This window comes from Falco punctatus (assembly GCF_963210335.1).
Source record: "Falco punctatus genome assembly, chromosome: 7".
Taxonomy (NCBI): domain Eukaryota; kingdom Metazoa; phylum Chordata; class Aves; order Falconiformes; family Falconidae; genus Falco; species Falco punctatus.
Genome location: NC_137587.1, coordinates 17,289,317 through 17,312,758, shown reverse-complemented (window position 1 = coordinate 17,312,758; position 23,442 = coordinate 17,289,317). Strand labels below are relative to the sequence as shown.

Here is a 23,442-nt window from a genome sequence, read left to right as displayed (position 1 = left end):
CTGATAGCCCTCTTCCTTTTCTTTTTATTTGAATTTACAATAGTTACTAATGCCTGGATTGTGTGAAATGCGTACGTGTCATCTTCACAGTATCAGCCCAGTGTAATTGCTGGGTTATATTCTGTAAAGCAAAAGATCTTCCAAAAGAATAGCAGCGAGAAGGCCAGCTCTTCATCGCCTCCCTGCTGCTAGAAGGGCAAGAGAAGAACATCTTCTGTAGCAAGAGCAATGACCGCGTTATATGTCTGAACACATAACACATATGTCACTTAAACATATGACCATATGACACCATGAGATGTGTCTGGTATCTCAGAGACACAAAAGGGGAGGGAACGCAGGGGGCTGATTAGAGCAGCTCACTTGAGGACACCTTACTGCAGGATGGGGCAAGTGGTGGCTGAGCATGCAGGTCACCCTGAGACGCCCATGTCAGGCCTAAACAGCTTCTGATGGCTCCTTTATTCCTGTGGTCAAGTAATTCAGCAAAACCAGCACACGTACTGGCAGAGTACTGCTGGCGATGGCACTGATCTGAGCTGAGATTCCTACTTGAACTATTTGTGGTTTTCAAAGAAGTCCCAGCCTTGCCGCCCTTAACCTGTCCTAGCTCAGTTTCCCTAGGCAGTAAGATACAGTAGATAAGTATTGCCTCTACGGTGTAAGGAAACTAAGTCAACTTCCATGAACAGTGATCATTAATAGGAAGACAAAAAACCCCCAACTCACAGCCAGCACTTCATTCAAAGAGCTGTGATCTGCTGAAGCTGTAAGGCTAAAAGCCTGATGATTTTAACAGGGTGGAGTGGAGATAGGGAGTTCTCTTGAAGGGTCTTTGATTCTGGGGCTGACCTTCCCTCTCTATTAGCCCTCCCTACAGCACAGACTGTCTTATCTTCAAAACATATTCAGACACTTCTCTTTCCAGCTTTTTGGCAGTGGTAATTAACCAGATTTTTATCATTTTTATCTGGTGGTGATGTGGATCATATCGCTAAGTTGAACATCCTTATTAATAATGGTTTACAATACTTAATGTGTCCAGATGGACACATTATAAGTACAAACAAATAATTGCAAATTGTGAATATAAGCTGCATGCCGATTCTCCTTTGTTTTGCATTTATATCGACATATTCTACTCCATCAAAATACTGAACTGAAAGATTGTAGAGCAGTTTACTTAAGATCAGCATACTGTACTGCAGCCTTCCTTTTCAGAATCCCTTAACTCGGTTTTCATATTGCTTGCACTATTTTTAGAAAAATGGTGAAGTGTCTTGTCTTCCCCTGCTTTAGATAGCCTTGCTCTTCTCTCTTGTCCTTTAGCAAGACAAACCATAAAGCTGTAAAGGACCTCTGATGGTAAAGAAACTCAAACACTGTGTCCTGAAATATATTTTCCCAGAAATCACTGTTCTTATTGCTCTGCTTGTTATGATGGTAATAGAAATAATTTCTAGGGTTTTGATCCAGGTTGTTACCAGACTTCTGTGCTTTGGCCCAGCTGAGTTATCCTTTTCAGTTATCATTTTGCATAGATTGGGAATTTATTAGTCATTGTGTTGACGAACGTTGAAAAGTCTAGATGAGCAGCTTCTTAAACAGCACTTGCTTCATCTCTTGCTGGGTCTTTACTCTGTGAGGAACACAAACAAGGACTAGGGCTGAGATAATACTGATAGTGTGGAGGACTGTCAAAAAGGAATTAGTTGATAGGTTGGATGGGCCTTCTGTAGGGCTGGACTGTTTCCTGACGAGTTCTTAGCTATATGAACACCAGGGTCAGCAAGCTAGTCTGTCCAAAGAGATCAGTTTGCAGCAAGTTAAGTCTGAAATTATGATGCAATGGAAAGCCTTCTACAACTATTTTTTCAGTATTTTTGAAATAAGAGGTAGTCTGCTTTGTTTTCAATGCAAAAGAATTTATCTTGTGAGAAGAAACCCTCAGTGCATGCTAAGAGTGTCGGCACACAGAGCTAATGTGGAAACCTAACTTCTGGCTGTGTAAAGAAGACTTGCATCTTCAGCCTCCTCCACAAACCCTTCCCCTAGAAGAGAAGGTCTCTAAGGAACCCTGTGTGGATCACTGCAAAGTCTCTTGTAAATTCTCTCCATCTTTTATAAGAGTTATTGAGACTACTACATAGCATTGATATAATCTTAAACAAGCTGGGTAATACGCCTAATTCTCTACTGGCTTGAATCCTGCATAGTCATTGACACCTCCACAAAGAGAGTGCCGCTTAGGAACTCTCTGCTTCCCTAGAGCAGTGGTAGGGTTTTGCAATCATTTGTACTCTTTGCACAAGAATAAAGGAGTGAACAGTGTGCAAAGCAGGAGAGTCACCCTTCATTTTTTTGCTGCTGCGTGAAAGAGAGAGTCAGTGGGCCAAAATCTAGTCTTAATTTCCCCACCAGAAAACTCGGATAACTGTGCTTATGTAAGTGCAATTTCCATACAAATTAGGACTTGCCTCTACTTTTCTAACAAACTACTATCTAAATCAGGATATGAACAGTTCACATAAGCAGAATCACTTGTAATGATGGTTTAAATTATTTAGATTCCTTCATACAGCATTTAATAATATAGTTAATCCAGTCTGGCATAGAGTAACTTTCATATGTATTTGGTTTATTTCACTTTTGGTAATTTCTTTTTCTTCATTTAAAGTGACTAATGTTTATTTGGATACAGAAAACTAGGATCAGGCCCTCCATATCCAAGAAGTAAATAATTCCATCTTGGAAAAGTCAGTTATGGGCTACTTCTGTGATTTCTTGCCACTAGAAACAGTCTCCACTAATGTGAGCAGTTGTAGTCCTAATAAAGTTACGACAATATAGATTAGGAGGATTGGGCCTGTAGTTCACCAGGAGCAACAAATCTTGCTGTATTCATCTTCGGAGGTCGTTTGGAGGTACGATATTTGAATGTCCTTTCATGAGGTTACGGAACAGATTAGGGAGGCACTGACTCTTGCTGCTGTCAGTTTCGACTGCTGATTAAGGTGGGAAGGCAATGGGAGCTTCAGCTGAACTTTCCTCTCCTGGGCTGCTATTAGCTTTTTAAAACTAGGATATTAACAGCCTCTCCAAATGGTCTAAACACTGATTTAGCATGTGGGTGACTCCTGCCGAGGATGCTTTCAAACAGACTATGTCTATGCAGACAAACAGGAATTTGTCCATACAGAAAGCAAACTGGTGCTTCTGCAGAGCGAAAGGATGGTGCAGAGCAGACGTTTTATAGCTCCACTCATCCTATGCATACACACATAGCTTTACATAAAGAGACAAAGATATCTTTATCTGCACGACAGATAGACAAACAGACTGACTGACTTCAAACTTGCACTTTCAGTAGGATTTTTTTTCCTCCCATCTCTGGGTACTGCTTTTCAGAATTGCCTGAGGCTACAGTACAGCACCTCAGATCCCCAAGGCCCATTGCCTGGCTCCTAATAGCCACTCTCCATCTGTGTCACATGAACAGCTGATGAGATAGCTCCAGTGTCTGTATTTTGGAGAGCATATCCACCCAGGTTAAAATGCTGGGGTTGCCAAGGAGCAGTCAGAAGCCATTAGTGTTTGTGAGAATTTGCCTTGCAGCAGTTCCTTGGCATAGTGGAAACTGTGTGTGTGTGTGTGTGTGTGTGTGTGTGTGTGTGTGCATGCGCGTGTGTGAGAGAGAGGGGTAGGGTGGAATATATGGGGAGGAGAGAGCAAGGGAAAGGAGCGCATTCTAAACAACCAACATGCAAAAGCGAACAGTTGGTTACAGCGTCTAGGGCTTCCGTAATCTCTTTGATTAGTTTGCTGTGATTTGACTCTCCATTCTCTATCGTTAACAGAAACAAACAAACAAAACAAGAAAAAAAAAAAAGGAAAAGGAGCATGAGAAAGAGAGCAGTGACTTCAGGGTCTTGCTCTGGTGTTTGGGCAGATGGAAAGGAGCTGCTCTGCCTTGGGGCAGGGTGGTTGTAATGAAGTGGCCTGTCAGTCTGTAAATAGTGAGGGTCATCTCTTCCATGTGATGGAGGGTATCACATTGCAGTGAAAATGGAAATGTCAATAAAATTAATCTGCCAGCTCTTTGCTGTGGCTTTTTCTGCCTCTCCAGTCCAAAAGGGTTGGTTTTTCAGAGGGGAGGCAGTGGAAGAAGGGTGATCTGGCACGGGAGGGAAGATGGAGCTGAAATGCAAGTTTTGAAGCAAATGGACTGTATGTAGCAGCAACGTATTTCGTTTAGCAGCACTACAGAGCTAGACAAGGCTATAGGAATTAGCTCATGAATCTATAGCATTCCTCAGGAAGCTATGGAGCGTCTAGCTCAGGCTACATTGAGCACAGAGTTTATTGTTTTAGGCTTTCTTGGACAAGGTTTTTACTTAGCATGGGATTTATGGCATTTACTGCTAATGAATGTCTATTCTTAAATTACAAAAACCACCGTCTCAGCACAATTCCCAGATGTCCTTCCAGGACCTCGGCTTCTTAAACACCAGCAGGGAGCATAAACTCTCCACTTCTCTGTTTTCCTCTTTCGTGTGGCTCCGGGCTAATGATGTGTAAGGAAAACACAGCAATCTATAAAGTCTCAGTGCTGTCCCAGTATTCTTCATTTATTTTGCATTTGATTATGCCACAAGTCGGATCTTGTTTCTTTCCTTTTTTTAAAGTTATTAGTTCAAATATTAATGTAGGAATATGGCATATATTGCTGCTCTTGATTGATGCCTTCCCAAAAACAGGAAGACGTGCTCGTATGAATTTTAAGAAAGTAAGGGTCCTGCAATGCCTTGCCAGAAGAGTTTTTCAGATACATAATTTAGATGCCCTCCAGGCAGGCTTTCAAGGCATTTTTGCTGGAGGGCAAGAAAAAATAACTATGACTGTTAAAAGTAAATGATTTTTGCTAATGCACAATTAATGCCAGGGAAAAGCACAGAAGAGAAAGATGTTGATGGAAAGTTCTGATTAAGTGAGAGCTCTACCTTGATGTGCATCTTTTTTTTTTTTTTAATGATAATAATCACTGATGCAGAGATGTAGAAGTTTTCATGTCATGCAAATGCTATATGCAGGGTCATACTAGGTGTATGTGTTTGTGCGTGCCTATGTATGTGGGTTGGGAGGTGATGGTTATGGGGAGGGGCTCATCTGACAGTGTGTTATGTGCACTGAACGGTGACATGGTTACTGCCACCTCTGCAGAGGGCCTCGAATATATAGACTACAGAACATTTAACTTGATTACTTATAGTACGCATTCAGAATGGTTGTAGGGATGCATTTACAGTGAATGGGTTTTCTTGTGGCAGGTTTTCCCACGTTGAATCCCATAATTGACAAAGAGCTATTGCACTATGTCAAGCACACAATTGTAATTGAATTAATGATATATGCATGTGTGAAATGCAAAATTAGTATTTGGAGAGACATGGTTTCTAATTTTTACATATTTGTATCAGCACTCATATATAATCAGAAACTATGTGTGCCTGATCTAGTAAATCAAAATAAAACTGTGGTAGTGTCTTGGTAATTAATGATCCTTTTTGGCTTCTATATCTTGTTCATTAAATGTCCCCTCCTTCCTGTTTTTCTCTTTGTTGTAGGAGATGGTTTAGACAACAGTGTAGCCTCACCTGGTACAGGGGATGATGATGACCCAGACAAGGACAAAAAGCGTCAGAAGAAAAGAGGCATTTTTCCCAAAGTAGCAACAAATATCATGAGAGCGTGGCTTTTCCAGCATCTCACAGTAAGTGGTGCCCCAAACCAAAATAGATTTCTATTCATGTGCCTAATGAGGTTTATTCATCACTATTAGAAATCAATTGTCCCCATAATTTTTTGGATGATTATTAGGGCTCAATTATTGTTGCTTTTTTTTTCTTTGATTTTTTTTTTCTTGGCTCTTGGAATCATGACAAGTCTGAAAGAAACCTATATATATGTATGTATATATATATACACACATACATGCCTATAGAGAGAAAAAGAGAGAGAGTACAAAGCCTTAGCATGGAACAACACCTACATATAAAGTAACCATTGTTTGCTTTGGACTATTCAAAATGTTCCTAAGGAAAAAAAAAGGGTTTTTTCTTGCTTTAGTACATAGAAAGCTCTGCCTTCTGGATTCTTTATTGCTGGTCTCTGTTTTCACAAACTTCCTGTGTATATGGTGGAAGGGAGAGCCCCAGTCTGTGTGTGCTGACACACACTGCGGATGTTAGAGAAGTCAAAGCAGCAGCTTGCAAAGTTGTCGTTGTTACTTTGTGAGAAATGGAGAAGGCTTACAGGTTCCCTAATTCTTCAGCTGTGTAACAAAGAGAATAAGCACCTTTTTAGCTTCTCTTCAAGTCCATTACATTAACAGCTAGCCATATTCACATTTGGGGAAGAGAGATCAAATATGTTAAAAAGCAATACTCTTCATGGACTATCTTTATCCTGCTTGCAATTGGTTTCATGTGTTGGTGTTCTGTTGACTATTATAGCTTCACTTAGGCATCAAAACACGGTTCCACAGAAAAACTAGGGACACTGGAAACTGGTAAAATTATCAATTGATTTTCCTATTCCTCTCACTGTAAAATTGTTTCTCACTTCTTAAAATGCTAACTGTTATTAACTACCTCTTCTTCTACCAAAGTTTTATAAATTTTCATGGTAGCTGATGTTGGTTACAGTATAATGATTTCAGGACAAGGTACCCGATTTATTTATGATAGGGACTATTGAACTGCTCTGCTAGCAGCACAGCTAAAGGGGGGAGCAATAGATCCACATTTCTAAACCATCATTTTGATGTAAGGACATTAGTAGCAAACTAAGGTGCATTGATCTGGCCTGTGGGGTCAGGATTAGCTGGAATAGCCAGTGTCTCTGCTGGAGTAGTGGTTATTCCTGCCTCCCAGCTATGGCCATTTCAAAGGTCAGGTGCCCTGTACCCACTTGGCTCAGAGGAATTAGACAGAACATGAGTCTCTGGGCTGATTACTTAACCAAAGACAAAATAATGAGTCCTAAGCAAATACTGACTAATTGAAAGGGCTGTAAATCCATTACATATTGGTCAGGGATAATCAGGAGTATTTAATCACTTTTATCTATTCAGGAGCACTGAAGCTGCAACAGCAAAGCCCTGAACCTTGCCATGTGCTTATTATTCTCATCATTATCAAAATTACTTCACAGCTGTTCTTTGCTACATCACCTCAGCTGGAGATTTACTAACCTGTAAAATGTTTTTAATTTGGAAGTCAAGTGAGTGTGAGTGGAGGGTTTTTCATTTTGCTGTAGGGTATCTTTAGAGGAGTAGTACAGGCAGACAGCAAAAAGCAAGGCCACAAATAAACCAGTTTGTTTTGTAAATGTCTCTGTGTTAACTCTGTTTCCTTTTATGCAATTTGTGATATCTTGTTTTTTTTCTCCCTGCCTTCCTTTCTCACATACTCCTTGAAAGCATTTGACACATGCTTATTAAACAGTCAACTGCCTCTCGCTCCTCTTGAGGAAAGTCCTCCTGGCTTTTTAAAATCCCTTTTCCTTGTTTCCATCCTCTCTCTCCTGACCCTCTCCATCCTGCATGAATTGAGGAAATTTGCCATCACTGGTGAGGATGGCCTCGCAAAAATCAAATTAAATGAACACAAAAAAGCCCCAAACCTTTTACCATCCAGGCTTTAATGAGTTTGCAGGTGTTGAAAGATTTACTGTGCTGTAATTCTCAGACCTGCAAACTGATAATGGAGACCCCTGACCAGTGCAATGTAAATTCAGAAAGATTCTTGCCATAAACACATGCAGGGAAGGAAGAGAACTCCTTTCTTTTAAAGATCTCACACTTTTTCTCAAATTAGCTTGTCCATTCAAAGCACAGTGCTGGCTGAGCCAGAACGGGGGAATCTGTGATGTACAATTTTATTGTTTCAAGTAAATATCTTTACAATGGACGTCCATGATTCAATGTACATTCCTTCATTACTACTCTAACCTTATTTCAAATTGGTTTGTTCCTCCTTTGTGCTCTATGACCTGTTCTTGTATTACAATAATCCCCTGATGTACCCTTTTTTCTTCCTCTCTCTTTTTTTTTTTTTTAAAGAAACTAATTGAATTATCTCATTATTTTAATTTGTTAAGCAAATGTATTTTACATCTCAGGATGTGTTCTTAAAGAAGGAGCTGCTTAGGCTTTGCCCCCTGAATGGGCCATTGGTACATTTTGACATTCATGCATTCATTAAGGAGAGGAACATAAAAGAGCTCTGGTTGTATTTTTTTTTCAAACACCCAACCAGCATGGAGCAACTTTTCCATAAGCCACAGGGGTCTCTCTACATATGTTCTCAACTGCAAGCCATTGTCACCTATTCTGAATACCTCAAAAGGACAAATAAAATACTAAAGGCCAACTGTAGCAATTGTTAGCTGTTAGTCTCAATATGACAAAAATCATTAACCTCTGGTTTCCCTGGAAGGAGAGGCAGTGGCAGTCCATCTCTTATGGCATGGATTAAACTTTAAATTCCTTTAGACTGTCAAATTCAGAGAGTAACTCAGCTCTGACTAATTGAATTTACTTATGATTTTAAATAAAATGCTGTTTTTTTCCTTTATTCTATCAGTTTGCAAACTCCTAAGGTAGCTGATTTTAAAAATTGAATTGCCTAAGTGGCTTTTTTGAAAAGACAGGCACTTGAACTCTGTTGTAGAATGAATGTATCTGACAGGCTGTGTCTTTCAAAACAATTTCTAAACCCTATCACAGCTTCCATTTTGCAGCAACTTTAATTATATTTGAAATAGGATACACATGCATGTTTTTATTGTTGGAAATCAAACGCAAGGAATAGGAGCTTCTGTCATGTTCTCATTCACTTACTGAGCTCTGTCTTACATTTGGAATTACAACAGTACCGGAAGATGAAAGATCTGAGGATGAATTGGTTGGAAATGTGTATGCTTTTTCTGGATAATATCCAGTGTTTAAGAAAGTAGAGGAAATCCTAGTCTGGTAGTATAAGCTTTTCAATAGTACATAAAGATTACGACATCAGAAAGGTAAACCTGACATTAAGGCTGTTTTTATTTGAGTTCAAAGGTGGTTAAAGAAAAGAAACAGCAAGAAATCTGACCCAAGCCGAGAGTTCATTCATCGCTTTGGAAGACTCCTTTTCCTCTATGCCAAGGAGTCCTTAGTACACTCAATTAGCCTCTCAGACATCTCTGCTTTCCTCCCTCAAGTGCTCCCCTATTTGCCCTGCAAAGAACATATTTGATCATGAAGTGAAAACAGGAAGTGCACAAATGTATAGACACCTCTAGTTTACACCAATGTTGAGATTAGAATTTCTTACCAGCAGCTATACAGAGCCGCCCCCCCCCTTTCTCCCGTGCCCTTTTGAAGGATGGAGGACCTTTAAAATGTATGTACATAGTCAGAAGAGAGCAAAGTTATGAAGGAAGTGATTATACCCTTCTATGGACTTGTACCTCTGGTAGTTCAGCCCTTTCTGCAGCGTGGTGTATTGAGGACTACACTTTTGCTACACTCAACGTTTTTTCCTTCTTTTACAGAGCTGGTAGAACAGAGATGCATTTATTCTTTGACACTTACCTGGAGTGATGCCTTTTGTTAACGTTCTGTTTTGGTTGTTTCTTTTGTTAGTCTGTAAGATGTATATCTCAACTAAAAGTATGAGATATACTGATGGTAGCCTGCAAACGAAACCTTTTTTATGATGGTGCCATATTCCTACCTGGTGGTATTTGGGATGGCTCCCCTAAAGTCAGTGGAGTCAAACTGGCTTTTTGCTTTTTTTGCTAGCTGAAGTTCTGTCTCTTAACATTTGTTTGAACAGTGTCATTTTAGCCTGATTTCTGCAATCTTCTGGCTGAAAATCTTAGTCTTCAAAGTGTCTTGCAGAGTAGATTTTGGTTTCATCTGCTTTGGTATCAGGCTAGAGCAAGGTCTGCTGGAATGTGTTAAAATGAACCAGCCACAGGTCTTGTATTCACCTGAATTAATTTTCATAGCTTGCTGTATTCAGGTGGCCAGATTAGATAATATGAACAGTCTTACTGAAATATCTGTATTTGTGTGGGAGTATCTGAGAATATATCCCTATCATATTTTGATGAATGGCTTACCGAGCTTTTTATACAGGGTGGCTATTTTATTTATTCATTATATTTGATTCTAGAGATGACTGTTGTCAACCCAAGCCAATCTTGGAGCAAGCTTTTAATGGAGCAAGCTTTCAAAACATTTGAAGCCATCCCACCTTCATAAATATTTCCTCCCATATCATGATTTTAGCGATAATACTTAAAGGAGGGTTAGGAACATAGCTGGCCATTGCACTCCACACTGAAGAGCTTACTTTCCTGTCAAACAGTAAAACAGCTTTCCTCAGAGTCCTGGTCTAGCAGAAACGTTCTTCACATTGCAGGTTTTGCTCTACTTAAAAGAAACAAAAGCAAACCCAAAAATACAACAGACCTTTGCCCAGTTAAAATAATGACAAGAAGGCTGGGACACTCAAGAAAATGCAAGAATATGAAGACATTCTGGTGAATTTTAGTGCACGTTGGACTGCGCTGTGATGCACTGTGCGCTCCCGGGGTACACTGAGGAGGCGGACGATGCCCTCTGATTGTCCTGTGAAATGACCTGCATGTGGGTTTGCACAGCTGCCATTTCTGTGCCATTTCAGTGCACCATGTAGTCAGAGAGCTGGAGGTGCCTAAGGTACGGTTTTATTCCAGGTCTGCCTTTTAAGCTAGACTGGCCGTGTGCTGACTGTGCAGCCAGGTAGTGAGTTGCCTGCTGGTGTAGGACAGACCTCCCTGACTGTACAAACACCGCCCAGTTGGAAGCGCAAAATAATATTTGCTCGTTTTTCAGCTGGGTAAACTTTGTGAGGAGAGGTTAAGTGATTTCACCCTAGTACTGGAGAAAAAAACAGTGTCTGAATGCTAAACTCCCATGACCTGGTGTCCTGGTGTCCCTGATGGGGCTGTGCACCTTGGCACCCCAAGGTTGCTCTGGTTGCTCATCAGAAGGGCTGGCGGCTGCTCTTGACATGCATTGTTTTTGCTGGTGGTGGCATAGACCTACTTAATGTCACCAGCACCCCTCTCCTGTCCTGCCCGTCTGCGCTATGGCACCACCGGCCTGCACAGAATAAAACTGGGAACCTTCCTCAAAATGTCACTCCTGATCCCAGGCCCAAAGCTTGCGTCCTCCACACACCCCTTGTCCTCGGCCACGAAATCAGTCCCCAAGATTTAGCAACAGACTGAGCGTTCATGTACCTTTTAAACGTCAAAGCCTTAAAAGAAAAGAGCTGAAATGGGGGTGGGGGTGGGGCTTTGTTTGTTTTAAAAATGGAATCTGAGATTAGATCTGACATTTCTACATCCACCCCCTACAGAAGAGGGAACCCGGGGTCATGGGGTGTGTGGGCCTCAAAAGCTAGCTTTGTCTGGGAGTGGTTAATCTAATCATTGTTACATAGACATCTGTTATTTCTTCTGAAAAATTGATGCTTTTGTGACACAATGATCCATCTATTTAGTACAACAGCCTGAGTAATTAAATTAAAAAAAGAATATTTTTGCGGGAGCATGTATTCTAAAACTGCCATACCTCCTCATACCAGCGAAAAGGCTGGGGAGCGGGCGCGGGAGCGGGGGAGCGGGAGAGGAGTGCTTTAAACCCCGCATTGTTTTCTGCTGGCTGGAGGAAAACATCTGTGAATTGTTTGAACTGAACCTTAGCAGGGACTGTCTGAATCTGTGTCATCTCTGTTTAATTTCAGGAAATGATGTCACAGCGCATTAAATAACAATGCTGCGTGATTTATTTTTACTTGTACATGCTGTCCTAAGCATTTTGGTTACATGGCAGTGTTTCCAATTAAGTGCAAGCTTTCAGTTTTAAAAAATATACTCAGTAATGCTTTTTTTTTGGGGCGTGGGCACAGGGTGGCTGGGTATTTTAGGGGGTCACCAAGGTTCAGGGCTGTCGAAGGGCTCTGGGCCCATTTGTCATGTGCTTATTTGTAGTTGGAACTGGATGTCAGCGCTCTCATCACCCATGGCAACCTCCAGGACCGTGGGTTTGTTACAAAGCCTGTCTGGGGGAGAAAAAAACCTAAATATTCCGAACCGATCCGTCAAAAGACCTATTAGATAGTTATAGCCAGGCCTGCGTACTGTAGCTTCTGCCTCCATCAAACTTTCTGCACTCCCCCTTCTTCTGCAGAAGAATAGAGGACATAAGTCAATTCTGTCTGCCATCTGTCGCCTCTCTCCCCGCTCCTCAAATTAAAGAGACAGTCCGAAATTTAAATAATCGGATACAATCACAGGAAGGCCGCCTGGAAATTATTACATGTGCATTTGGGTTGGTTTCCCTCCCCCCCCCCCCCCCCCCCTTCTTTTTTGTTTTTGACTTCTTGTTTTATTTTGAAGGGGGATCTTTATTGTACTTCTTTGGACATCAAAATATGTTGTGTGTTTCAGCCTCAAAAATAGCATTCTGAGGAATACTGGACTTGGAGTGTCACCAAGTTGTTATCTAATAAGATTCCAAGTTATATATAGGGGGAAATTCACACACACTCATACACACACCCCAAACAAGCCCTGAATTGCAAATCCTGCAAGGGACAAGCAAATGAAATACATCACCCTTCCCCTCCAGCTCTCCCTTCCTCATCACCCTTGTTCCCTCCCTGAATCCCCCCTGGCAGGCTGAGGGACTACAGCAAAGTCCTTTCACAGTGCTACCAGAACGATTTAGGCTCTTGAGCCTACCTAATGGTCCTTTGCCAAGCCTGCTGTAATAGTTTTTCTTACTACCTTGTCTGATGTTAGCTAGTTGTGCTTTACCTTCACATCTCTTTTTTTCTTTTTTTTCCCTTTTCCCCACTGCCCTGCCTGATTTTGCCCCCTCCTCCTTCTCAACAGGCAACACAGTGTGTCAGGGCTGCAGCGAGGTGAATTTCATTCATGTGGCATATGAGGTCAGCCACTGCCAAACCATCAGATAACGGGTCTAGATGTTGCTTCCCAATTTAATATTTTACCTGCCATTTTCAAATAGGGAGTTACTGTAATGAAAAACATGTGCATGATTTTAGTTGAGACTTGATTAAAAAGCCTCAACAGAGCAAGCTGAATGTGGCCTAGCAAAAGATAGGATCAGCCACCGGTGTTTTCTGGTTGTTATTGTCAGATTACAAAGCTTTGCAGTCAGTACAGGAATTGAGTGAAAAGAAAAGAAGAAAGAATTCCAAAGTCCAAGTAATGAATTCCTTAAAGTAATTGAAACAAGGAAGTAGTAGTGACAAGAATTCATTTATAGAGAGTTGTGGCTTCGAGGCTCATGAGGTAAAAGGGGATTTAACTAAAGCATATGCAAATATAAATAGTGTTTAAACACTCAAAGAGCGTTGCACTAATAAATGTTGTGCACTGCAGCCTTTGAAAATCAAGATCACAGTCAACTAGAGGTGAGAATTCTTTTGAGTATTTTCAAGTTCCACTGCCTAAAACAGTTGTCATCAGAAAACGCATGGTTCCTCCCTTTCTCTATAGTGTGGGCACGAGTATATGTATATATAAAGTATATTTTTAGGGAAAAAGCAATTGCTGCTGTTTGTGCAAAGTGATACTGCCTCTCACTTTTGCCTCAGGACATGTTTATTTAAGACCTTCCTTTCAAGATCCAAGGGCAGAGTAATTGGTTTCAAAGAAGTTTTCTGTAAAATTAGAGTTATACTGTAAAAAAAAAGCGCATTTCTGACGAACAGTTCCACAACTACTAAAAAATGGAGATGTCAATTCTTATTGTCGCCTAATGAAAAGAGCAGTTTGTGGCAGACAATATTACTTGTGGTGTTGTAGAGTTTGCCTTGAGTTAGGATACTTAGAACACCATGCATTACATATTTTAGAGTTGATTGGCAGCAGTCGTTTGTAGTACCCAAAGCAATCATTGGCATCCTTAGATTTATTATTGTCTTTAAGCATAATGGCAATACAGTTTTCATGCTTTTACATTTGCTATTTTTATTTTTATCCACTAGCCCCAAATATGCCAGAACTAATTTCAGTTGTTTTGTCTAATACTGGATGATAGGTTGTCAACTCACTGTATAATGCCGTAAAGATTTTTTTAAGTCTTGGTTTTACCTTTTTATGATGGCAGTTGAAAACACATATTTTATTTGTAGCAGCTGACTACTTATGTCCATAAAATGTTTAACATCTCATGATGTTAAATCTCAGCACAAAGAATCGGAGTAACCAAGTAAACAGCAGCAAATATTTTAGTTTAGTGTTTTTAAAAAATCTGTATATATTAGTTTGTTTAATGCTATAGAAATTTGGCTATCATCTGGATCAAGCTTTTGTTTGGTCTGAGGTACATTTCAAAGTGGCAGCTTGATATTCTAAGGTGGATGTACTGTGGAAATACTGACCCAGCTGCATAAAAATGGGAAAGCTCCTGTTCACTTTCTTAGTATATACTAAGTATATAAAAGGAATAGGTTTTTGTAAGATCATGGCCTAGTCCAGACTACTTTGAAGATTGTTATGCCAATTAAAAAAACCCCAAAGACAATGTAAGCTGCATTGATAGTTGATATTCTGTGAACGTGCGTGGATCTTTATAAAAGCGGTTCTGTTTCCTCCCAGGTAAGGTAAAAAATGCAGGTTTAATTTGTCTGTGTTCAAATATTTGGCAGATAATTCGGCAGGTTAGTGCCAAACAGTGTGTGCTTCTCAGTCCTGCTTCCATTAATTCCAATGGAACTCTGATCTCTTTGGAAAAAATGGACAAGATGAAGCAGTAAAATCATAATGGGAGACAGACAGACAGATAAACACATTTTTGTCTCTTAATAGTCATTAAACACTATGGCCATTTTATCAAAAAATTGCGCTTAACAGGTCTTTCAAGGATCCCCTGTTTTGTGATAGGAGGACAACTTTCTTGAGTGCTCAGCTCTTTGTCACATTCTTTTGTGGCTGAACCTTCACCATCATCCCTGGGATGCTTTAGCACAAGCGAGCTCTGGCAGACATGGGGAGATTTCAGTTCTGTTTCTAGCTGTGCCCATGGCAAGATACCATGCCTCAGTTTCCCTGTTTAAATACTATGGCATAACGATGGCAGATTCTTTTCAGAGTGCTTTTGATATTTACAGATGAAAAACTCTGCATGAGACCTGTGTCTTCTACTTAGCATCAGCTGAATTACAAAGGCCTGTACTTCTGTTGTGGTTTTATCCTGCTGCTGAACTAGCACGACAGTCATGCAATGCTTGTACAAATACTCAAATACTTGAACTTTTGTAGACTTTGAAAGTTTAGGGTGATTCTCCCTTTATGAGGGAGCATGTAACATAAAGTTAAGAGTGTTCTGTTCTTTCTGGTCTACACTGTAGATGACAACATTTGATTGCTGCAAGCTATTTTAGCTCAAGTGGCTGGGGTTCTTTCTGTTTGTCAGGTCCTTTCCTTGCTGGTGACCTGAAGTGGTGATTATTGCATGCAAATGGTATCAAATATCTTTCCCAGAAAGCAGCAAGAGAAACAACCTTGGGCATCAACCGCTAGCCCAGGGGCAAGAGGCAGAATAAAGAGAGTGCAATAGCATTAACAAATGCATCTTTGTACTTCAAGAAGTCACTGGTGGATATTCCCCTCCTCAACAGCCCAGGGAGTTTCCTGATGCAAAATAGGACTTTGGCAGCTTTCCAGCCACTCCTGATCCTTCTGCTGACTCTTTTGATTCATCCAGGTGCTTCCCACTTGTGCATCCCACTTGTGCTTGAGTGAAGAACTGGGAAGCGGGAGGGTGACCTAGAGTGAAGAGTAAGGGACAGAAAGGCCACTGCAAAGTCCCTGATTCATGTTGAGCAACTCTCTGTGTACTGAGGAGCGCATGCAGAGAGCTGACAGCTGTTTTGATAGTCCACACATGGACTATTCAGGGATACAGAATGTGAATAGTGAGAAAGGTCATGATAAGTGTGGTAACAACAGGAATAAGGAGCATTATGTGGTCAGAAAAGTCACGTGTGTATTTGGGGGAGTCAGCAAAGGAACGGTGCATAGGAATGCATACATGCATAGGAACAGCGGCACTCCTAAATTGCAAGGAAATTTGGTTAATTTGAGGGATCACTTCAAAATCTAAATGTTTAAAGGGTGCTTCAATTTCAACTTTAAAGGGATATTCTGGTCTCTTTCAGATATGAAGTAGGAAATGAAATGGAAACATATGTGAAAACAAGTTAGTTGTTGTGAACAGCAAAAGGGAAAAATAATTTCATTTACTTCTCTCTTCCACTCTTCTTTCCTGTTTTGGCAGACTATTCCAAGAGTTGTGTTACTTGGTCTGCCTCTTTTCAACCATGTTTCTTGCAGTTCCACATAAACACTTTATTGCATGAACTACCATCTCTTAGGAAAGACATGTGCTTCCTGAGTTGGTATGGACATCTCTGTGGACAGTGGGATGAGCTGCAGAGTTTTAGGACAATCCTAAGAAGCCCACATTGTTCCACATAGTATGCCTGCTTACATCTCAATTTTAAACGGCCTGCTTTGTATGCATGTGTTGTATGGTGGCCATTAAATGCCAAGCAAACACTTCTCAGACCAGAAAAATCCCACTACTTAGTGCATATCTACCCTAGGCATTTGCAGACAATTCACTGCTATAATTAATCTTAGCTGTCCTGGCTCTGTGAAACCTGAACTTACATCCCACAATGCTCTTGGATGCAAACAAACCACAGATAAAAGGCTCTTGCCTGTTTCTCCCTCTTTTCTTCCCCCAAAGCTGTCCATTTAGAGAGCAATAATGCTCGCAAAGGAGATTAAATCCCACTATGAACCAGTGCAAAACTATATGTGCAGCAGGAAAATAAACTGTCTACAAACAAACAAGACTGTGGTGTCTTGCCAGCATGGGTATGAATAAACGTAACCCTAGAACTGTTAAACTATCCCAAGTTTAGCTCCTGGGATCTGAATCCTACTCAAAGCCCCAGCTGAAAATATATGATACCATGCTCCTCAACTTGGTAACGCTGTAACATCCTCTGCTGCCTCCCGAACAAGTGCTGCGGCAAACTTCTTGCTGAGACTGAAAACTCTTTCAAACAAGGCCTGGGGGCTCATGAGCTTTCTAGTCAGTGCCCTGTAGGCTCACTCTGCGGAAAGGTATCTCGCCTAAAAGAGGCCAAATATCACACAACTGAGCTGGTGGGAAATTCAAACTGTTCTAAGCAAAGAAGTCAATAGAGCTGCTGTAGCGAAAGGTAATGTTCAGAGTGAGATCACCGTGTTATGATCTCATGCTGAACATCAGGACTGTTTTCTTTCTTGATGATTATGAAACTAGCCTGAGGCCAGTCTGCTGAAAGTCTAAGAAAGATATAGAAGGATGTTTGGAGAGCCTGGACTATCAGGGCCCTTATTCCCAAAAAAGTGTAACAGAGGCTGAAAGAAAATGAGAGAAATAAGAGCTGTTCTGTTATTTCCAGTGCTCTCCCCATCCATCCCCAAAATATACGATCTATCCATAGACACAGAATACGCATACTGAATTGGTGAATAAGCACAGGCTACAGACAAGAGGAGAAATTACTGAGGGGGAACAAAACACCTTGCAGCAATAACGGAATTCAACAACCAAAATAAACCCCAGTCGCTGGGACTGTAGAACAATCTGTGGAAGTACCTTTGCTTAGCACTTTTAAAACTAGACTCCAAAAACACATTTGAAGAAATACTGCTGAGAAACATCTTGCATTCCTGGGGTTACATTAAAGTAGTGTTGCCCGAAGCATTTCTCCTATTTCCATGTTTTCTTATTAATGATTAAAAAACTGAAAAAATATGTTGAAATTAGAGCTGTTTTCAGAAGGAAACCTTCCCAGATTTGGCTTCCTTCAGGTTTAAGTTTTTGTTGTATTTGTTTCAACTTTCTTAATGACATTTCATTTATCTGTCAGTGGAAAAATTGCTGCAAAATTAACTTGCAAAGTCAAGTTAGAAATGGGTCTGAAACCCAAAATGAAGAATTAGGCTTAAGAGAAATATATAATTACTGTTCCTTCAGGCACTGGGAGTTTGAGTGGATGCTGAAGGTCAGCCAGGCTTGAGCCCTGTCAGACCAACAAAGGAAGCGAGTTTGTAGCGAGGACCTTATGTTAAAACCAGCTGCCTTTCAGATATTCAGAGTCAGAGACGGTGTCATGAGACATACACTGCTTTCCATTCACATAATGTGAAGTTTCACAAATATCTGGGGAAGGTATAGGTCTGAAATCAACCCTTACTCAGCTTAGTGTTCCCCAATATTTCCAGCATCTGCTGCAACATCGGTTCTATGAAAAGACAACCCAAACCACCAAAAGTCATTTGGCCATTCAAAATCCATGTTGATTTTTAAGGACATGGATACAATCCAAATTTAATGCAAAATTAGGTTGATTGTGGATTTACACAGAAATTCAAATGCCGAAAGAGGTGAAAAACATGGCCTTTTCACCTGTTTTTCACTTACAGACTTTTACAGCAATTTGACGCCAGGATTCAAAACAAAGCTTGGGCCCTCAGAGAGGCAGAATGACCCCAAGAAAATATTGACTGAGTGCCTGCTGACTCAAAGTGCTGAATTTTACACACAGCTTTCCTCAAAAGCATCGAGAAGAAAGAGATTGTATTTGGAATTTAAAATGAAATTTTGCTCTTGAACATTACTTTATAATAATGTAACTGTGGGGTTCCACGTTTGCCTCAATGACTTCCAGATCAAATGAGCTCAGTTTGCATGGCAGAAAAATGCTTGCTTTTTCCTCCCCCCTCCCTCATTGCCAGAATTACAAATTTAGCCTGGGATCTGAGATCCAAGTTGGATTCTTTCTGGCTCATTTGTTGGCAGTCACAGGGATTATATGATAACAGTAATGTTGCAATTACAATAGTAAATCTATGCAATTACAATAATAAATAGACGATGAAGTGGTCAGAATAAAGTCCAGTTTTCTTGCCTATAGCTAGGTTGGCTTTATGAAGAAAAATAGCACAAACTTCTGTTACGGTTTGAAGTCAATGGCATTTTTTGTCAGCCAAGAGCCAAATGCAATTCAGACACACAGGGATGGACATAAATCTGTTCAGTAAGTCAGTCACTTTTCAGAACGCCACTGCTTAGTTTTGTTAGTGTTCTTCTTTCTGGGGGGGGTTTTTTTGTTTGGCTCAACATAGTCTAGGGAGTCAGGCCTGTTTGGAAGGTTTTCAAAGAAGCGAAGTGACAGGGCAAAGATCTCTTTTTCTCCCTCTTAATTATCCTTCTCAGGAATGGGCTTGTGTATCCATTTTAAAGATGCCATTGGCATCAAGTGCCTTTTGTAGAATTTTGATACACGGTTCAGAAGTTACCTGCACAAGAAAAGAGAGCGGGAGCTTTCCATGGCTGCATGTTGAAATCCTCCTGGCTGCAAAAGCAGCGAGTACTGACCTTTGCTCTCTGAACAGGGAGTCTTCTGGCATGGAGCTGAGTTTTCCTACTGCTCTTCAGAACTGTAAATAATGTTAGTACACCCTGAATTCAGTGCATGCAGCACTTTACATTACTATTGTGTATCTTAAAATAAACAACATTGCAAGCTGTTTATTTTGGTGTTACTATGTATGCATTTTTTAAACAGTGGTTACTTAAACAAATGTCTCTGTTCCCACAGCACTTAAAAGCTGCTGTTTGCTCATTGTGGTTTTTGGGTTTTGTCACTTTTGTTTTGATTATTTCTGAAAATCACACTCAAGGATACAGAAGACAGGAGTAAGTTGTACTTGATCCAAACAAATGCTTCATGTCACAGCTTTTTCTTTATGCCAGCTTTTCCCATGTTCCTAGCAGAAATAATAATTTTGATTTAGATCAAACTTACAGATCACCAGTACTCCAGATTGGATCAAACTGTCCTCAAATGCATTTCTGCAGGCCAGTCAGGCCATGTGTTTGTTTTCAGAATTTGACCCTGAGATAGCAAAATTGCTTTAATAACATTAGTACTGATTATTTATTTATTGCTCAGCAAAATAAAAGATGCAGGGGATGATTGAGTTTCCACATCTCCTTTCCCCCTCTCTCATCAGTCTTCATTCTCCCACCCTAGAATCCTCAAGTGCCATGCAAACTTCTGTGGTTGGAAATGCTGATAAGAGATTGATGGAAAAGCCATTATCAAAGGCTTCAACCTTTCTGAGCCATATTGCCATAGTTTAGTGGCCCTCTGCCTACCTAGGCACCTCAGAGGACACTTGCTGGTCTGTCACAGTTCTGCCAGAGGGCTGTGTGCCCTACACTGTTTTTTTGTCTTCAATAGTCAGCTTTCAGTGATGGCTCTGTTTCTTGCTATGCCACGTACACTATTCACAGATCTCAGTGTATTTGACTAAATCTTAGTAAAAGGATAAGGAATTAACTTGTTATTTTTCCCTCTGCTCACTCTCCCCACCTTTATAAAAAATGACTATGGTACTGTGTGGTTGTGATAGTTATCCTATAGATGCACTGTTCCACTTTGCTGATTTTTCCTAGCTCATCTTCAATTAGTCCTTTTTGGTGGGAAAGAACAATACTTATTTGAGTCTGTGGAACTGTGTCTAAGGGGCTAAGCAGTCAGAGGCTTTCTCTGTGTGGATATTGCCTCATAATAAAGAACACAGGATAGCATAGCAAGGCCACCATCACGCATTTCTTAGTAGAGGCAACTATGATAGGGTGGGGGTGGAGGTGTTATTAAAAACAGGTTGTCAGCTTAACCACCTTCTGCCACTCATCTGAGTGAAAGAGAGTGGCTGGGCAGTCCTAAAAGTGCTGGGGTGACTCCTGTGTGGAAAAGGTTTAACAAGAGTGTTCCAACAAACCTGGGAGCTGGCACTGAATGGTATTAGGTACTGAACTAGTCCCCCGCCAGCCCTGGGATCAGAAAGCCACAAGCAGAAGCATTTGGTTTCCTCATGCTTGGACACAGCTGAGAACTGAGCCTGAATTATTCATTTGTAGAACTTGTAAAGGCTGGCTGTCTTTTTGCAACAGAAAGTAATCTCTTCACTCCACTACTAATTGCCCCATGATTTTAATCAAGCAAGATTCTTAGATAAGGAAAATTAGTGTTAGAGAAAAATTGTGAGTGCAGTTCTTTTCCAACTTCTGTTGACTATAAACCAGTTTGTCCTCCTTAGTTATGGTCTTCAAAGATAAACAGGTTGAAGGGAGTGTTACAGTCTTTGGCACAATTACAGCATATTTCAGTGCTTTTTTAAGCAAATGTGTTTTTGAGAAAGAAATAAAAAGTTGCTTGTATTTTCTAATGTAGTTAAGATTTATTATTTTTTATTTATAGCTCAGCAGGTGTTGATTTTCAGCATTGTGTATACAATCCTTGCCTCTGGACTTCAATACACTGGATAACCTCTGCTCTCTCAGTAGAACTAACTATGTGACAATTAAGGATGAGAGGAGCATTAGATAAAGACAACTGGCCAACAGCAGAGCACTTGGACTATGTCATTTTAACTCCTGAGGGAGGACAGTACAATATACTCGTGTTCCCCGGTCTTCCTATTCACTCCTAACCTTTTCATCTAATTTGCAGAGCTATTCCATTTTTGTTTTGGTATGGGGTTTTTGATTTGTTTTGGTTTGGTTTTTCTTTTCACCTGCTGATTATTTTTCTCCTAATCAACCCTACCACAAGTCTTCCAGGTCTTACTTTTCTGCTGCTTCTCACACTGAGACATGGATTAAATCTGCTGCAACGCTAATATATACATTTAAAATAGCTTTGTGTACTTTAAAAAGTGTAAATACTATGCCAACACCCTAATTTGTGACTGAGATTACTAACATCATTTACATTTGTAGGTGAACATTCCCCTTCTTCTATCTGAGAGACAGGAGATGGCAGAATGATTAGCATTTTAAAAATGCTGTTCATAGTAATGAAAACCACTTAGCAGCAGAAATGTTTTGTGAGAAGGAGCAGGTAATATTAAATATTTTTAAAGCATTTTAACAAATGTTTTTTCTTGGTTTTGACTAAATATAACCTGCTTTATTGGCCAGATCAGTAGTCCACTGAGCCAGATAAGGGTCAGCAGTGGGTGGCGATGGGTCCAAGAAATGATGCAAGTATAGGACGATCCCAGAAGGCCACTATGTCCTCCAAACTTCTGGCAGGAAAAAGTTTAAAGCCTTCTGAGTTGGAAGTTTATATCCAGATAGTAATGTTTAAGAGCTATTGATGTATCTACATTCTCTTTTTGGGCCTGCTATGGATCAAAACATATTCAGAGCTACAGTTGCAACAGCTTAATTTTGGATTATTTGAATCTTTGGGGACATTTGTTAAAGCCTTTTCTGATATGGAATGGGACATTTGAATAAGCTTCACATTTCTTAGTGTGTGGACCCAAGTTTCTAAACTGTAATTAAAAAAAAAAAAAAGAGGATATCAGTCTACACTTGGTTTAAAATTAAACCTGCTTTCTTTTGTGTAACAACAGGAAAAACTTAGTAGCCCTGTAGTTTTCTTATAAATTTTCATGAAGTGTTGGGAAAATCTTTTCTTCTTCGTTTGGAGGGAACCCTGATTATACTTCTAACACCAGCCCAGGTCTTTTTAGTGTCCTATTCCCTATCACTCTGATCCTGTTCTTCACACGATTGGCTCTGGCAAAATAAAACACTGATCAGCCCATGCATATGGTAGCATGCTTTTAAATAAATATCCCCACTGTGTTCTGGTTGAAAGCAGTCACACAGTTTTGACATAACCTAATCATGTGCAAAGCTGAACCTTTAGCAGCTAGTTCTTACAGACATTTCTTTTCTTTTTTCTTTTTTCTTTTTTTTCCTCCCTTCTTCTTCACATGGCCCCTTTAGAGCTGCTGGAGGGCGTTGTTGAGAAGTTGCTACCGTTGATACAGTTGCTATTAATCACAGTCTGCCATGTTGTGACGCAGGTTCTAATAACATCCCATTGAGCTGCCGTTGTATGCTGGAGGCTTACCAACAGCACTAGGCCTTTGATATTCATCTCACACCAGGATAAAGAAAATGTAGAGTTAAAAAAAAAAACCCTGCAAATAGGCAAAGAACAAAAAAAGGGGGAAAACATAGCAAAATCAAAAACAGACACGCTTTCTGTGTGCTGCTTCGTTTACCATGGGAGCAGCAAAGCTATAAATCTCTGCTGTGTTGTTTGAAAATTGAACATGAGGCTGCTAAATTTATCATTCATTCTTTGTTGTTTCTGGGTAGTAGCTGCCTGACTTGGCTGACTTTGGTTTCTGTCCCCTCCTCAATAACAATTTTTGTTG

The 23,442-nt window shown here is 40.3% G+C and overlaps 1 protein-coding gene across 8 annotated transcripts in view; it reads left to right on the top strand.

Moving 5' to 3' along the window:
- Nucleotides 1-23,442, top strand: part of MEIS2 (Meis homeobox 2) — a 174,645-nt gene that overhangs the window by 47,028 nt on the left and 104,175 nt on the right. For all 8 annotated transcript variants that reach the window (XM_080394742.1, XM_080394740.1, XM_080394743.1 and 5 more), the window contains one exon: nucleotides 5,625-5,770. In XM_080394742.1, coding sequence (XP_080250868.1) covers nucleotides 5,625-5,770 — 146 coding nt within the window. The remainder of the gene's footprint in view (nucleotides 1-5,624; nucleotides 5,771-23,442) is intronic.